This window comes from Sciurus vulgaris (assembly GCF_902686455.1).
Source record: "Sciurus vulgaris genome assembly, chromosome: 11".
NCBI classification, from domain to species: domain Eukaryota; kingdom Metazoa; phylum Chordata; class Mammalia; order Rodentia; family Sciuridae; genus Sciurus; species Sciurus vulgaris.
In genome coordinates this window covers 126,501,756-126,519,834 of record NC_136472.1, presented here as the reverse complement: position 1 = coordinate 126,519,834, position 18,079 = coordinate 126,501,756, and the positions used below count along the sequence as shown (strand labels likewise).

Sequence of the window (18,079 nt, the reverse complement as noted above, 5' to 3'; positions counted from 1 at the left end):
TATTTCATTGTTAAATCTGAAGGTAAATTTTGCTGGGTATATGATTCTTGGTTGGCATCCGTTTTCTTTCAGAGCTTGAAAAATGTTGTTCCAGGCCCTTCTAGCTTTTCGGGTCTGGATTGAAAAATCTGCTGATATCCTTATTGGTTTCTCCCTGAATGTAATTTGATTTTTTTCTCTCACAGCCTTTAAAATTCTGTCTTTATTTTTTATGTTAGGTATTTTCATATAATGTGTCTTGGTGTGGGTCTGTTGTAATTTTGTATATTTGGAATCCGATAAGCCTCTTGTACTTGATTTTCCATTTCATTCTTCAGATTTGGGAAATTTTCTGGTATTATTTTATTGAATAGATTCTTTATTCCTCTGGTTTGTTTCTCTAAGCCTTCCTTCCTTAATCCCAATAATTCTTAAATTTGGCCTTTCATGATATCTCATAATTCTTGTAGATTCTGTTCATGATTTCTTACCATCTTCTCTGTTTGGTCAACTTTGTTTTAAAGATTAAATATTTTGTCTTCAATGTCTGAGGTTCTGTCTTCCAGGTGTTCTATCCTATTGGTTATGCTTTCTGTGGAGTTTTTAACTTGGTTTATTGTTTCCTTCATTTCAAGAATTTCTGTTTGGTTTTTTTGCAGTATCTCTAACTCTTTATTGAAATGATCTCTTGCTTCCCGCATTTGCTCTTTTAACTGTTGATTGGTGCAATCATTCAAAGCCTGTGTTTCCTCTTTCATCTTATCGTTTGGTTCTCTGATCATTTTAATTATGTACATTCTGAACTCCCTTTCTGCCATTTCTTCTGCCATGCTGTCATTGGATTTTATTGATGTAGCATCTAGGTTTGTTTGGGACATTTTTTTCCCTTGTCTTCTCATATTGCTCAGGTATCTATGCCTCTAGTAGTGAAACTCTGAAATATTGCAGATTTCCTCTATTGACTTATAGTGTCCCTTTAGATTTCCAATAATTCACCTCCTGGCCTTCAGTAGCCTGAAGTCTTGGTGGAACTTGATAATATAGTGCTCCACAAGGAAGCTGCCCTTCTAGGGGTGGTGGCCTTCAGGTGGGATATATTCCCTGCTAGTGGGCAGAGGTAAAGTGGGACTAGACTGCGGGCTGGGGAGTCTGATCTGGGCCTGTGTCTCTGTTTCTACCACCCTGGTGGGGAAACCTCGCCTGGCGGGGATGACTTACCCAGTTGGGAAATTTCGCTGGGCAGCTCTCCTCCGAGAAGTTCCCTTCGGTCCAGGACTACCGCCTGGTCTGGGCTGCCCTCCTCTGCGATGTTCCCAGGGATCCAGACCTACCTCCTGGGCCAGGGAGCTTCACCTTATGAGTGAGTCTCTCGCTGGGTAGCCCTCCTCTGCAACGTTTCCTGGGGTCCAGTCCTGCTTCCCAGGCCTGGTACCTCGCTCTGCGTCAAAGCCTCTCGCTGGGCGGCCTCCTTTACAATTCTCCCTGTTGTCTGGGTTCACAGCTCAGCTGAGGAGTCTCACTGGGCAACTCTACTCCACGAAGTTCCCTGCATTCCAGGACTACTGCCCCGTCCAGGGAGCCTCACTCAGTGGGAGAAACTCACCCAGCTGCTCTGAGTTGGTCCCGAGTCTCTCAGTACCTCCTCTTCTTGAATCCTGAGTCCTGTCAAAGGGCCTCCAGTCTCCTGTAGGTGTCTCAGGAAGGGAGCCGCCCTTCCGATGACGATGGCCACGCCCTCAGGAATAATTCAAAATGCTTGCACCAGCCTCCAAAGAAGCTGGGGAGCCCCAGTGAGGGTGCGCTGAGTCAGCACAGAGGCTAGTGCAGTGTCCCTCAGCAGTAGGGGGGCAGGCAGGCAGGCTTAGCAATGGCATCCGACCTCAGTGTGTCCAATATATGTTTAATAAATGATTAAACTAATTAAACACATGATACCAGTGAAGAAAAAAAAAAAAAGAATCAGTATCAAGTGAAAGCAGGATAGTTAACTAAGATCATGTAAATGAACATACATTAAAAAATAGAGAGGAGACACACAGAGTGACACAGATATGTAAGAATGGTGTCTGGTAAACTTAAACTCAGAAGAAGTCGAAGATGTAGATAAATATTAGGGGGAAAGACTGTTTTAAAAAGAGCAACAGCAACAATAACAACAACAAAAACCATAATAAATTGCTTGGGACACATGAGGAAGCATTCATTCAACAACAAAGGACTTGGTCTGCTATTTGCTAGGCTATTTAATTTCTACTTTTGTTTTGTTTGTTTGTGTTTTGGTTTTTTGTTTTGCTTTTGTTAAGGAGAATGTTCTAACAAGAAGAATTAAACATGTTTAAAGTAGAATTGAAGACTAAAATAGGAATGAAAATAATAGAGTATTAAATGTTTTCACATTCATGTACCTGTCCTAGATAAATAATTTCCATGAAACTGAAGTAATTTATATGTATGATTAAAAACATTAAGGTCATTGAGAAGCATTGCCAATAGACATGGTTTGGTATTAGACAAATATCTTGCCTTTTAAAAAACGGGTAAAGGTTGTGGACCCTGACATTTATCTCTGGAAATTTCTGAAGCAGATTGTGAAATAGATGTTTTGTGCACAATAGGAAAGGAAATAACAAGTTCTAGAAAGCAGTATGGAGTGTGTCCTGCCTGAATTAGAATGGTTGTGTTTTTGATGGGATTATGAGGCCATTAATGAAAGGAATACAATGGTAGTTACATTATGTATGGATTTCAACAAGCTTTTGCCATAAGATGCATATAGACAAAATTTTCAGGTGTGGCCTGGACCACAATAGTACTTTTAAGTGATTAATGGCTAGTTGAGTTGTTTTTAAATTGATGTCAACCTGGAAAGAAATGTCTAGTGATGGAACATTGCTCTTTTTTTTATCTTGTTCAATTTTTTCATTAGTAGGTTTGAAAGTAACTCTAATCTTAGAGGAATAATTTATATTCCAGATGCTAAAAGGCATGATTCAAAAATATTCTGACAGTTTAGAATGATAATCTAAAACCACAAAATGAAATTTCGTAGAAATAAACATTATAAACCAGAATTTACATTTTTTTAATTACATAAATAAAGAGTGCAAGACTAGGCATAACCAAAAAATATAGGTATATGGACTTAATGGTTTTAGTTGACCACAAATGCAGTATGAGTCAGTGTTTTTTTGTATATGTCAAAAAGCCAACACAGTCTTAGGTGTCTTAATAGAAGAGTAGTATCTAGATCAAGGAGGTCACTAATCTCCTGTGCCCTGGCTGGTCAGGTCACATCTCAGGGCTGTGTAGTTCTGGGTGCTCTATTTTAAGAGAGAAAAAAAACAAAGCAGTACACAACCAGAGGGTGGAACCAGGATGAGGAATGGTTCATTTCTCTCTATCATTCATCAAACATTTATTGAGTGTCCACCGGGTGCCCAACTTTGAGGCTGGTGAAATCAAGGGTATACGGGTTGTGAAAGAGATTTAAGAGATAAATAATAGCTGAATTTAAAAATGACAAGTTCTGTCTTATGGAGAAATATGATCTATCTCAACTCCACGTGGTAGAACTACTAGGACAAATGACTAGAATTCACAAGAAAGGAGATTTGTGTTGCCAGTATTTAAGAAGCATTTTTAATGAACTACAGTTATCCTTTTCAGAAATTTTGAAGCTTTCCCAATGACACAGTGCTAATGGGTGGCAGAAGTAAGATAAAAGTACAAGTTTGGGGATTCACAAACCAGAGCCCTTGTCTGTGCCTCAGTATTGCAGAGGGAATTTTTTCTTTGGAGGAGATTGGATCAGATAACCTCTAAGCCTCCTTCCAACTCTCAAGCTGTATGTCTGTAAGCCACCTGATATGAATACTCCCTACTGCGCCTCAGTGTTTACATGTATGGAATTGGTGAAATTGGAAAAGATGATCTCTAAGGTTCAACAGATGATTTCTTGAAGTTCTTTCTTTGAATAAGAATCCTCAAATTCATAATACATAATAATCTCACATCTGTGACTTATACATTACTAATCAAAACCAAAAAATGTTTGTGCCTGGATATACAAGTATAGAACTCGGATTCTTAAATCATGGTGTTCAGGCAGGGTTAAGTTATTCTCTTGGTGGGCATGTTTCAAAGATGTGGATCCATGATTTAAAACATGAAAGCAATTGTGAAGACTCTTTAGATTTCACAACAGTCAAGTGGAGAAAGAAGCTGGAGTTCCTTGCTCTCAGAGTTCATTTCCTCCTCATTTTTCTTCTACCGAGGGCAGGAAAGGATGGTGACCTAGATACACAGTCAGAGGGCAGCAATGTTGAACTTTCTCAGACACAGCTGAGTAACTTGGGTCTGGCTGGTTATGGGACCCAGAAGTCTAGGACTAATAGCTGACAGCGGGAACTGTCTATAAACACAAGGGACCATGGCAGGAAGACAGAGGCCTGGGAAAGGAATCAGAGAGAAGAGAAGTGTTACTTTTATCAGGTGTGAAATTGGCAAAAACAATATGTTTAATGGGAAATGCCCTGAATCCATACTATCTCCCCTTCAAGACCTGCTTTTTCTCCTACCCTATAGATGGAGGCTACTAAGTAGATGAGCCAGTAACATGCAAGACCAGGGGTACAGAGCACAATGTTTATGGTGTATACCATTGTAAACCTTTTATAGGGTACTTGGGCGGGTAGAGGTGGCCAGTGTTTCCAGGAAGCTAAAAATGTGGCTTGGGCTTGTTCTCCCTCTCTCAGAACTCCTAATCCTTTGTACTATATTAGTGTTTTCCAGACTTTTTTGGAAACTTCAATCCAGAGAAAGAAAATCTTACATTGAATTCTATCATGAACACATGCACAGGTAACAGCCATGTAACGTGGGTACACAGGAGCACTTCTCTGATATATATATACATACGTGTAATGCTCATATATTGTCTATTCTAATCTGTTTGTATTTAGATTTCTTAAAATGTTGCCATAAGCAACAAAACAGATTGCATGACCTCTAATCATGTCCAGCTCACAATCTGGGTAATATTGTGCCATAACCACAAAGTTTAAAATGACTGTGAAAGTAGCCTGATACATGGATCCAAAACACCCTACACTGAAGACGGTGATTCTCAGCTGGTGCCATTTCATCCTCAGGGGACACATAGCAATGTCTAGAGATATCTTTGATTTTCACAACTAGCATCTACTTAGGAATCTAGAGAAGGAATGCACTAAACATTTTACAATGCATAGGACAGCCCCCTACCCCACGACAAAGAATTAGCAGTTCAAAGTGTCCGTACTGCCAAAATCAGAACCCCTGCTTCAAGGATTTTAAAATGAGTCAACACTTGTAATCTACTGTAAGTCTGTTTGGAATAATAGAAGCTGTCCATAAACACAAGAAGGAGCCATTAAAGATCAGTTTTAGCCTCCTCATCCTTTTCTATCTCTTTTTCTTTGAACCATATTTGTTACCTTAGGATGAAGTTTGAGCAAAATCACCTTTGGGTTTTCTCTGAGGTACAGTCCAGTAAATAAATACGCCAAAAGGAATGAACTTGTCATTTTCTTTCATTGAGAATGCACCAGGATATTTTTTCTTTGAATACTGATGCGTTTCCTATTTTATAATCTATTTTCCCAGTCTCTTCCCTTTTAAACCATTTATTCAGGGCTCCTCCTCACTAGCCATGGCAGCACTCTTGAAAAGAAGAGAAGCAAATTTGGCTAACTGGATTAGGTGTCATCTCTAAAGTCTTCTCCCCTTACTCATGAGATTTGATTCTGCTATTTTGATGGGAAATGATCTTCTGCTAACCTTGAAGTGCCATCATAAGCCCTAGTATTACACTGTCTCCTTTTTAGCTACTGCTTCATTCCTCTATCTATAGCTATTTCAGACCAAGTTTTCTTGAACATAGAGTAGACATGCACTCCCGGTGTAATGGCAAGCCTTCATCTTCTGTGCCTGGTGTAAGAGACTCTTAAATGTCTGTGTCAACCTGTTGCTTTTGACATGTTATTGGCTATTTCTGGGCCCCCTAATAAAACTGCCATGTGCTCTGGATCTTTCGGAGATGACTTGACAGAAAAGACCTGGTTTAGGTTTTTCTCCCTCTCTTCTTTGGACAAAGGTAAAATGGAGGAAAGAGATCTCTCTAAATCAAATATCAAAACTGGAATAGTCTTGGAAAATAAACCAATGCTATTTGAGGTTATTATCTACCATATTTATTTTAGCATATTTACCTCATGCATCTTGAATTACATAAACAATAACATTTGTATTTAGTAAATGACATATTATAAGTAATTTATAATACACAGTGGGAAGGACATGTGTGTGTGTATTCACCTTGAAACTTTAGATTTCTCTACCAACAGATTCCAGAAATTGATGTTGGAAAAGCTCCTGTGGTGTATCAGTTTCGTCCCTTTTGCTTTAAGAGTGCTATAGGGGCACATGTTTTCAACCTTCCCACTCCTATGTTGTGAATAAAAAGACAATATGTGAAATAGATGAAGGGAGCTAGCAAGGAAGGGTCAAAGGATCGGTCTGTCTTCCAACACTACCTAATCAGTTTGTTCTGTCTGTTTAGCTCAGTTTCTGAGTAAACTCAGGGAGTTGATAGAGTTAGACAAAGAAATGATGGTATTGAGCCCAGGCGCAGTGGTGCGTGCCTATAAACCCAGCTGCTCAGGAGGCTGAGACAGGAGGATCATGAGTTCAAAGCCAGCCTTAGCAGTGGTGAGGTCTAAGCAACTCCGTGAGACCCTGTCTCTAAATAAAATACAAAAATAGGGCTGGGGATGTGGTTCAGTGGCCAAGTGCCCCTGAGTTCAATCCCCTGTACCCAAAAAAAGAAAAAAAATGATGGTATGTATGCAGCTTTACTCTAGAGCAGAACGATAGAATAAAAAGAAGGAAATATAGGGATGGACAGGAGAGAAGAGATCCCACCCTCTTCATTGTTAGCAAGAACCTATTGGCTTTCAGTCTCATCTAGGTGTCAGGCAAAGCTAATTATATCAGATCCCTGTATCTAGCCATTTATAACTTTAGAAAAATATCATGTATAATTAAAAAACGTGTCTTAGAAATTGGATTATAGCTCACAAATTTTAACAGTTGTGTTAGATGAGGAGCAGGGCAGTTTGGGCAGGGGTAGTTGTGATTTTCTTGGTTTGGGTTTTGTCATTTTCATTTGCAGACTGGAGTGTCTGGTGTTCAGGATGAGACACCAGCCCTCAGAAGTGATGTGCATTCTGTACACAGGAAAGATTTGTTGCACTTAGCCTTCTACACTGGCTGCCTGGGACTGGGAAGTGAGACTCAACCAATGTCTGAGGGAAAGTTTTTGCTTTCTGAGAAGAGGAGGAGTAGAAGGAGAAAAGGCCTGGGCAAGAAAATTGTGGAAAGAGAATGAATGTCTAAATCATATGTGGTGCAAGCATGTTGTCTGTAAGGTATGGAAAAGAATAAGAAAAGCTGGCACCCAGCAGCCCCTTGTCAACAGAAGCCACTTTCTAACCTCTGTCCCTCTTTGTAGACCTGAAGTTTGTTTCATTTCTACCAATTTGTGAGAGTCTTATTTTGCACATTCTTAGGACCAACTTCCAAGACCTTCTGTTGACCAGCTCTGGGCCTCAAGTTTGTAGTGCTTAACAGTATCTTTGTTCTGTTAGCATCTGATATTTTACTTGGAGGTTTCAGTCTTCTTTGTCAGTCAGTTCTCTCAATTAACTCCCACAAATTCATTTATCTTGCTGATTCATCATTATCACTGGATGCTTGATTTTACCCTTTTAGACTTCCATTCTTCTTTCCAATATTCCCACTTAGAGTTTGATAAGTTGTCTTATAGATTTGTATAAATTCACATTTTGTCACATACTAAAATTCATCTTGCACTCAACATATGTGCACAGGATGCCAAATAACTATAAAAGGAGAACAAAAAGGACATCCTTGCCACAATACAGTACAAAGTCCTGACCCCATCAGATGAATTAATACTAATTCAAAAGAATCCAACTCCTATCTTGTAAGACATGCCCAAAACATGACTGATGCCCATATTGGCTGTTGTATAATATGCGTAGTCTAGAAAGGAGTGGGTAGAGGCTGAGATACCTTTGAAGAGTTTGAGTCACAGGCATTCTTGGCTCCAGACAACAGAAATAAGGGCAGAGTGACTTATTAAGTGCATATGTGAATATGAAGCAGAGTTAGAACTAATTCTGTCTGAATGTGTCTTGTTCTTTGATTTCCCCAGGCTTCTCAAAGATTTTGATTAGCAAGACTTTGTCCCCCTCTAACAGATCTCTTAGATGACAGCCTAGTTCACATTGTTCACCTCAGTGAAAGGCATAGAAGTGTACACGGCTTGAGGTGAAGAAGGGAGCCTTTAGGTCACTTGATCTCCTGCGGAGAACCTCATTAGGTCATCACAACCACCTCCCTCTGGTGACCCTCTTCTATAAACAGGAACAGGAATTCTTGCCACTGGATCCCTCTCATCAGGCAGCTTATGCTCGCTGAATGAAAAGCCCTGTGAAAAGGAGATGTAGCCCTAATAATAACAGACACAATCGTGATGGCTATTTTGGGAAAGAGCAGCTTTGTGCCGCTCTTGATCTCCATCGATGTCTGCCATTCCTGCCCTGCTATTACCTTTCAGACTTCCTATTCTTAGAATCATTTGTGAGCCCTGGGCTTGGGGGATTGTAGCCCCCAAGACTGGAATGCCCAGCTTGAGCGGAATGCAGACTGTCTGGCAGAGTGGAGGTTAAATAAAGTTTGCCTTGGCAGCCCCCTTTGCTCTTGGATGGGTGACAAGTAATTTGGGTATAGGAGCAATGGCGTGAGCTGCCATGTGGTGTGGTCCCAAACAGACTTCTGGGCATGAATAAAAGTGGTAGAAGGTCCATCAATGACCAACTTAGCCATGCCAGCCTCAATCCAGGTGAATTCTAAGGAGATCTTAACAGTCTTGAACCTCAGCTAATGATTATGTTACTCTGAAAAAATGCAGGGACAAATAAAGAATAATGTTGAGACTCCTTCCAGGTTTTCAACTGAACTCTGTCTGGATTTGGTATGTGGAAGAAAAAGGGGGATATATTTATTATAATGAAAGCAGTTGTCAGTCAACATACTTTTTTTTGAGCACAAGGTATTTTGGGAAATTTTTAAGAAGTACATGACACAGAACTCTTGTGGCACTTATAATTTAGTTGAAGAAGCAAAGCTGTAAACACATGAGAAATAATTCATACTGTAAAGTAAAATATTAGCTCCAAACCTGTGCTCCAGCACTAAGTGCCAGAGTAGTTCTCAGCAGGAAGAGAGCACTTAGAGATGAGCTGGTCAAGAAGGATCTCATGGAGGAGGTGGGGTTTAAGCAAGGCATGCTAACAGGGCAGACTTCTGTTACTGGAGAGGAGAGGGTTTTGTGGACGAGGGGACTACACAGGGGCAGGTATACAAACTCCTCAAGACAGGTCATAGGGACTTGAAGACAAACAGGATATGCCAGGGTGACGAGGAAGAAAGTTAAGGGTTCATTTGTTGTGTGAAAATCACCAAACCCTTAACTCTGAAGGTTGAGTGTGCAGGAACTGAGAAGATTCTAATGGTTCTCACTAGAAGAGAGATGGAAAAGTAGATGCAACCTTGACTCAAGACTGAGGCCTTTTTAATGTTCTGTTCTGCAAAACCCTAGTACAATATGTGGCTCAGAGTGAAACAGTAAATAATAACATTATAATTATTGTTCAACTTCAAATTCCGTAATCCCAGTTGTTGAATTGGCGTGGTTTTGATTTTGAGTATTGGTTGTGACTTTGCTTTGCCCTATTCTAATTGTTCACATGACTCATTCTATTTTAATACACTAGGGCTACTATAAGAAAATGCTATAAACTGAGTGACTTATAAACAACATAAGTATATTTCATACAGTTCTGAAGACTGGAAAGTTCAAGATCAAGGCAACAACAAATTTCAGATCTGGCAAAGACTCATTTCCTGGTGCATAGACTGTCGTCTTCCCCTGTGTCCTCACATGATCTTTCTTGAGCCTCTTTATAAGGGTATTAATCACATCATGAGGGCTCTTCCTCCAAGACCTAATCACTTCACAGAGTCCTCACCTCCTAATACCATCTCCTTGAGGGTTAGGATATCAACATTTGAATCTAGAAGGGCAATGTAAATATCCAGTCCTTTGTCTTGCTGCACCAATATTTTTCCAGGTTTGTCTGAGATATCTTTTCTATCATAGGTGGCTGGAAGTGCAGGTAACCAATCTCACATGTCCACAGCACTGGGTGCAGTACCTCCGACTTCTTCGGGAATCTATCTGGCCTGGCGGAGTTCTTCCCAAGTTTCCACGGCCAGTAAGGACTCAGGAGCAGAAAGTGGCTACTGAGAAACAGGCTTTGCAGAGCCTAATGGGAGTCCTGCCAGGTAATTGGATCGGTGAGATTGATTATACTGAGAGCTTTTTTCCTTTCATCCTGCTTTACCACCATTGCCCCACATCCTTCCCCATTTCAGAATGGCCCTGAATATAGCTAGATTCAAAAACTTATTGACCCCCGCTCCCCATTTCTCCAACTGGTAGAAAAATGGTCACAGCTTCAATTCTTTCAGCACTCACTCACGTGATGACAAGAGAATGGAATGGATTGTGCTGTGGCCAACCCCAAAAACTAAGGGAGAATCCTATAGGTATTTGGGTTCATAATCCTTGGGCAGGTCTAAGAAAGCTATGCCTGCAGGGGCAGGTCTCAGAGCCCTTCCCACCAGATGAAGACTTTGGGTTCTCTGCCAACTGATGGCATTTTGGGACCAGGGAAGAACATGATACAGCCTGCAAAAACTTAGACTTGATAAATTGAGCCCTTAACAGTAAGTAGAAACAAAACCCAAGAATTTTTTTTTTTTCTTCTTCCTTTGTATTGTTTTTAAATGATAGGTAAGGCAATTTGTCACCTGTGACTATGATAACCAGGAGACAGTAGTGAACTCAGCTCTGGACAATCTGTTTTATTTACCCATCTTTACTCTTACCTTCTCTTCTCCAACCTAAACCATTACCTTAGAAGTAATAACCTGTACTTTTGTGGCAGGTTACAAAATTGTTTCTTGAGGCCTATTTTTATTTAGGCACCTAACCAAAGAAACTTATTTTTCTTGAATTTTCTCTGTTTTTTGAAATTTTGGTTTGTCTGCATGGTTTAGAGGTATGCCAAAAGTACCCAATCTGTGTAAGATGGCAGAGATCCCAGGGAAACAATCTCCTTAGACCCTAAGACTTCTGTAGTAACAAAAGTAACAAAAAATTCTTTTTTTTCCACACCAGATTGTTTAGTAGAAATCCTGGGGGTGAATAAATGCCAGCTGAGCTGGAGTCTAGTCTTGGAGTCACTACAGCAACCCCTCATCAACAGGTAGGCTAAAACATGTGTACCCAGTGTCAGCATAGGTAAGGTCGTCTGTGGTCTCAGAGGTATGCGAGGTTTCTAAAGCCCACATTCAGAACTGAATTCTAGACTTGCTCTGGACCTGACTGCAAAGTCTATGTCCAGGTTCCATACACACTAAGTAAAATTCACACTACCAGACTTCTGAGCAGGTCAGTTCATGGTAGTAAGTGACCATGGGACCAGCCATCATTTATATTTGGAAGAACTCAGTGCAGACCTCCATATGAGCTGCTAAAAACCTGTTCCAGGCTCATTCAGTGTGCTTGACAGTTCTTTCCACCATCTGTCAACCTTTTTAACATTGCAAGATTATACCCTGGCCTGTGCATTACAGGCCATATAATGATTTTTTATTAATTTTTTATTGGTGCTTTATAATTATACATAATAGTTGAATATGAGGACGATCTATTACCCCATTGATTTTCAGGGTTGATGAGGCTGATCTGGCTGGTGATGCAGGTGTTTCCTTCCTTCGTCACTGCTGGGCACTTGGTAAAGAGGACAACCTTCCCCTTAGAGGAGGCCCCTTCTTCGGTCAGGGGTGTATGAGAAGCTGTGCTCCCCTTAGACCCTCCACACAGGCTCTTAAGGTTCATATAATGATTTTCTACACAGCATCTTAGCCTCACTGCAAAGCTGTGACCAGTGTTGAGATCAGGGGTTGTCTTTGCTTAGTATGAAACAGATGAGATTGTGTCTCTTAACCACTCCTCCTCCAGAGTCCTTTGTTTCACTGCCTGTAAATCTGTGGTCATTGGTCTTAAGAAGCAGCAGTAGTTAGTAATCTGACATCACAGGGATTTTCCCTCAGCTCTTCAGAATAGTTCTGATGCACTAATGTAGTGCTGATGTGCTGATGTAAAAAGAAGTGGCATTTACACAATCTCTCAAGTGTTGTTGGTGTTATTGGGGCTGTAGCTTTTAGTAGTTTAACAAGCATTTATTAGTAGTGCAATAAACATCATGGGAGACACTGTCAAATTGCTGCAGTTTAAAGTTATCAGTACTGGGTGAAGGGGGAAGCTAAAATAAATGTCATAAACAGGATCTTGTGTTTCTTGACTGAGCCAGGTCCTTCTCTAATTTGTTTTATCTGTTTGTTTCAGACATTTGATTTACTGCCTTGGAGACATCATCCTAGAATTCTTGAATCTCAGTGCATCTGTTGAGGAGTCTGCCTCAATCACTTCTGCCTCAGATACCCCAGGCATCCCTAGGAGGATGGGAGTCTCCCCTTAGCTAGGGGTTATTCACATGTTCTTCACAGGTCGAGAAAGAAGAGTTACTCACCCAGAGACCAGTCAGGATGCCTATACCTCTGGAACCAGCTTAGAAGGCTTAGGTCTTGGTGGCTCATTTCTCCCCCCAGTCTCACTCCATTTGTAGCAGGTGATGGGGTATATATGTACAATCGCATGCATATTCACTTCCATGACTTTTTTTGTGGTGTTTGGACTGTTGCTAGTGGGTAGATCCTGTGTACTTTGGAAAACGAAGCTGTGAAATAGAAAAATGAGCCCCTTTTTCTTCTCCTTTTGCCCTCCTCCCTTAGACTGCCAGAAACCTGACCCTGTGTCTACATGTGCCTAATCTACCAACACACAAGCCCTGAAAAGAATAAGGAAAAAAAAAAAAAAAACTATAGCCAGATATCCTCTGTAGGAGAAAACAATCTTTTGAGCTCTCTGTTCCCACCTGGAAACTAAAAATTCATTCAGGGCCACTCTTGAAAGCCAGATCCCTGGTCTTACCTAGTTTCCTAACCATTCCAGAAGAAGAGGGAAGGAAAATATGTCTTAAGGGACTTCTTGCACATTGACTGTTGTCCAGCACAGCAGCCTTATAGAAGGTGCCGTGAAGGGCTGCTTCCCTGGGTGGCTACACTTTTCCTGTCCAGAAGGTTTCAAAGCAAACTGCCAGAACTTCTGGTAAATCCACTCCACCCTTCACACCCTTTCCTGAAAAGGTTTGCCCCACAGATTTTATTTATTAGCTTTCCTCCCAACCCCCTGCCCAAAAACCATTGAGTTATTGGATTTGTGACCTTCCTTCTGTCTTCAACAAAATCACATGGGAAGTTATATGTTCAGCCTCACTGTTTCCAAAGAAAAGGGAAAGTGCTTGCTCCATGGCTGGGGATACTCAGAAACTCAGAGAATGAAGATTTCTTTCTTCATAAGTCTTCAGCAGAAATTTTTTACTCTGAACAGATACTATTAGCAGACTTGCAGGAATTAGTTTTTACTTCCTGCTCCTTAATGATCTAGTTAGTCTATAAGAACAAACAATGAAGGCAGGGTGCTCCAGCAGACTGTAGTGTCTGCTAAAAGATGGAACAGTTCAAAGGAATTGCTGGTAGAAAAGGGACCATATGGAGTCACAAGAGATGTGCTGCCTATTCAATGTACATGAATATCTGGTGAAAGAGGTTTCTAGGGTGCCACCAGGAGACCATGGCTGACCCCTCAGCCCTCTGACAGCACACCTGCCTCTTTGTACCCTGTTTTTACTGAACCATGAGATCTTCTCACTTAGAGAAGAGTTAGACTGATGAGAATGGGTTGGAGCATCAAGAACTAGCATCGGGGTTTTTGTAGACTTTGAAGTAGGTAACGAGCACACAATTAAAGTTGTTGTTCATAGAAAAAAGTTGTGAAACCATGTTACTTTTTACCTCCTCTGGTGGCTCCTAATCATAAGTTATGTTATGATGTAATCAAGAGGCTTAGGTATGCTATTCTTACCTAAGGCCTAGGAAATGAATAAGATAATCACTCATGACCCCTTCTGGCCTTAAAGTTGATTATGACAGTGACTCGGCTCTAAAGTTCTGGAAGCATCTTCCATCCTAGACTTTTGCAATGAGGGTAACTTGTGGAATTGCAGGGGTCTGGCAAGGTACCTTAAAGCTGATCCTATGGCTCTTTCAGTGAGGACCATTCTATTCTGGATAGGTGGAGATAGGCAGCACTGGTTTCTGCTACCCTTCTTTCCACATACTTTCCCCTCGTGTACCTGTACACCTAGGTTGCTTTAAATTTGCTCTCAGTTCTGGCTCAGATGCGGCACAAAGTCAGTAGATGATAACCTGACTCACCATAAGATTCCTACAGCAGTGAATTTTGAGGAATCTTTTGACACTTCCAGCCCAGAAAAACTTGCTTGTGTTTCATGTTATCTAAGAGATCCCACCTCTACTCCATCTGCCCTCAAAAGATAAGCTATCCTCCCAGTCCATTGGAAGGAAATGGGAGAGCCTAGACAGAAAGCTTGTCAGTCCACCTCTGATCCTAAATACATAACCACTGTACTACACTGTACTAAGCTACCTTTTATCTACAGAGAAAAATAAAACCAGATTTTCACTTTTAAGGAGTCTATAACACAAGAGCTAGCAAATTTATGTGTTTGTTTTAGGGGAGGAAAAGTTCATTTTGGCTCACAATTTCAGAGGTCTCCTTCCATAGATGGCTGACTCCATAGCTCTAGGCCCAAGGTGAAGCAGCACATCATGGCAGAAGGTTGTGATGGAGGAAACCAGGAGCTACCAAACTTTTTCTGTATAGGGTTAGAAAGTAAATATTTCAGCCTTCATGACTATCTGGTCTCTATTGTACTGTGCAGCTCTTCCATTGTAGCACGAAAACAGGCATCAACAACTCACAAGTAAGTGTAGCACTGTTCCATAAAACATGATTCACAAAATCAGGCAGCTGATCGGATTGACCCACAAGTTGTAGTTTGTAGAGCTGTAGTCTGGTAAGTTAAAATAGTGCTTATCAAACTTGCACATGCCTGCAGTTCACCTGGGATCTTGGGAAAATGTAAGTTTCAATTCATTCTTTGGAATGAAAGTACTAGTGCCATGCCATGAAAATGTCCGTGACATGCTTATCTCACCTCTTCACTGGGTGAGGAAGCAGTTGGAGATGCCTGCCTTCAGGAACCCATTCAGCCAAACTGCCCTGGCAAGGCTCAGTGTCCAAGGACCCTCAGCACCTGCTGTTTATCCCTTGCAGTGGAGCAAGATGTGTTTTCCCATGATGAAGAGAGGACGGTTAGTCATTCTTCTGAATAGGAAAGGGAAGAGGAACCAGGGAAAGAGTGGTAATTGGAGAGGAAGGGAAACCATGATGCTTTTGTAGTTGAAGGCCCAACTGGGCAATCTCTGCCATAACTTGGCCCCTCTGTTTCCTTTCCACTGGAAATGCCAGAAATCATAGGGCAGTTGTTGGCTTTGTGCATAAGAGAATGAAACCAGTGAGGGGTGAATTTGAGCTGGCAAATGTTCACTCGAGAGAGATGGATACACACTAACAGGATTTCTCAGGAGAAAAGTGGTGAGGGAGACATTGCCCCAAACATTATATCCACACCCTGAACCTTATCTGATTGTTCTCATTACACAAAGACGATGCTAGCCACTTAAAAAAAAAAAAAAAAAAAAAGTATGTACATACATATCTAAACCCAAAAGAATGTTTAAGTGTCAATCAAGAAACAAGTGAATCTCATCAAGTGAAGCCTTTTCCTGCTGTGGCTCAATGGCAGCAACGAGGGAAGCAGACACAGTGGCAGAGGAAACATGGGCACCAACAGTCACCTTGGCAGATACACTGAGCTATTCTCAGACTTACTGAGCCTTCTTACTGCCTCCCTCTCACTTCTCACCAGTCTCTGGTCTAATGTTTTCTTGGAAGTGAAAACAAGCATGTGACAGGATGCAGAGATCTGGCTTTGATATCTGACACAATCGTACTTCTCCATGTCTTTACTCCAGACTTCACCAGCAAGTGTTTTTGTAGGAGTCACTACAAAAGCGGTTACTGGATTGGGAGAAAAGAATGAAAAAAAAGGGAAAGCACGGTATCTGTATTCAAACTTACATAACATGTCTTGAAGTGACATAGTCTACTCTTTAACCTAAAGTAAATTCCTTTGTTACTAGCCAGTATTGGTTAGGAAATGCAAGCTATTTATAGCATTAAAGTGTTATAATGATTAAGAAGGTAAGTGTGTGGTTCATATATATAAACAGTTCACATTTTAGCTTTTGTTTTTTCTTCTTATGTCACCACTGCACCCAGTAATTATAAGCAAAGGAGGGTTAGCTGTGATTACTTGTAGAAACTCAGATTGACTCCTGAGGGTGAAGACCAAGCTAGATAAACACCAAAGTCTCTACAGATAGAGACTAACATGTCCACAGAAGCTATGACTTGTATCTCAGGTCAAATTGGATTTGGTGGCCCATAAGCCCAGGTAATCAGCCTTCTTGCCTGTGCCCCTCACTGAGGAATCATTCTGCTCCAGTTGTTTTTTAAAAGGTTAATCATGAATCCTGTCATGAGGGAGAAGAGACCTTAATAAGGGAGGAAACCCCTTTTGAAGTTCATGGCCTTTACTCATACGGAGTCCAAGTTCATAAAGTGATAGCAAGTCAGTTCCTTTCCAGCTGCATATGGTCGTACTCAAAGTGCCTTCTATTGAGGAATGCAAATGATTCAAGAATAGTGAAGGCATCGTTCATTAAGGCTTTATGCTTTGCTGAGTCACCTGAGCTTGATTGGCAGTAGGACCTTTTCTTGGGGAAGAATCCATTATAGAGATTATAATTTTTTGAAGGGAATAAACATTTTGTACCTCTTTTACTCCTGTTATATCCCTGTGCCTCCCCAATCTTTCTTCTCTCTTCTCTCTCTCCCCACTCCACACTTGTGTGTATATGTAAAAGAACACAACACACACACACACATTTATATAAAGTAAAACTAGGTTTTGCTTATTTAAGAGGTAAAATATGTGAATAAATCCAATGGTAAAAAAAAAATTGCTATGGATATAAGATGGAGGCAGGGACAACAAGGGTAGAAATTTTCATCTTTAGGAACTTATTGTATCTTTATTCAACAGCAAGTATCAAATGAAAGAAGTTTATTCTTTTACTTTCCATGTCAGAGCCCACACGGTTTTATTATAGCACTGTTTCTTATCTAAGTATGCAGGCCATAAGATTAAAAAAAAAATGTGTCTTGATTTGAAAATGGTTTTCAAAATCATCCAGTCATAAAAATAACCAACATCCCTGCTGATTCCACAGCCCTTTTCCCCAACTGTACCTACTTTTCATCTCTCTAAAGATCAGGAATAAACCACTCCTTTAGGCAGGAAAAATATCTGCCTAAAGAAAATAATCTCAACTTCATCCTGCCTCAGACACAAATCTGCAAGGATTGCAATTACTATGAAGAGAAAATAAACACAACTTTCCCTTCCACCTGCTATCTGAATTCTTTAAAGTTATCCTCAAGTTCCTTTAAAATTCTGTATTTCTCAGTTTGCCTAAGCCATGTGTAAGATACCACAAGGAAAACTCTTCAAAGTTGAAGTATGTTTGAAGAAAAGGAAGGATAACATAGAGTATTTGCTATCTTCCCCACCACATTTGCAACTATTTGCATAAACCTAACAGATCAAAATAAGTCAGCTGTCATTAGAATGACAAGTGAGGAAACCAAGACCTCTGGTTACCATGCTGCCTTATGCGAATAAAATCATTTGTTTTATCTGAGTCTAAAGAACAAGCCTCAGCCCACGATGGAAAA

General features: G+C 40.7%; 1 protein-coding gene across 4 annotated transcripts in view; it reads left to right on the top strand.

Moving 5' to 3' along the window:
• The window catches only part of SNX19 (sorting nexin 19), a 46,073-nt gene extending 28,943 nt beyond the window's left edge, over window positions 1-17,130 (top strand). For 2 of the 4 annotated variants that reach the window (XM_079105319.1, XM_079105321.1), the window contains 3 exons: window positions 10,265-10,449; window positions 11,348-11,435; window positions 12,581-17,130. In XM_079105319.1, coding sequence (XP_078961445.1) covers window positions 10,265-10,449; window positions 11,348-11,435; window positions 12,581-12,713 — 406 coding nt within the window. In that variant the 3' untranslated portion in view covers window positions 12,714-17,130. The other 2 variants (XM_079105322.1, XM_079105320.1) reach the window with 2 other exon arrangements.
• The last annotated feature ends 949 nt before the right edge of the window (window positions 17,131-18,079 follow it).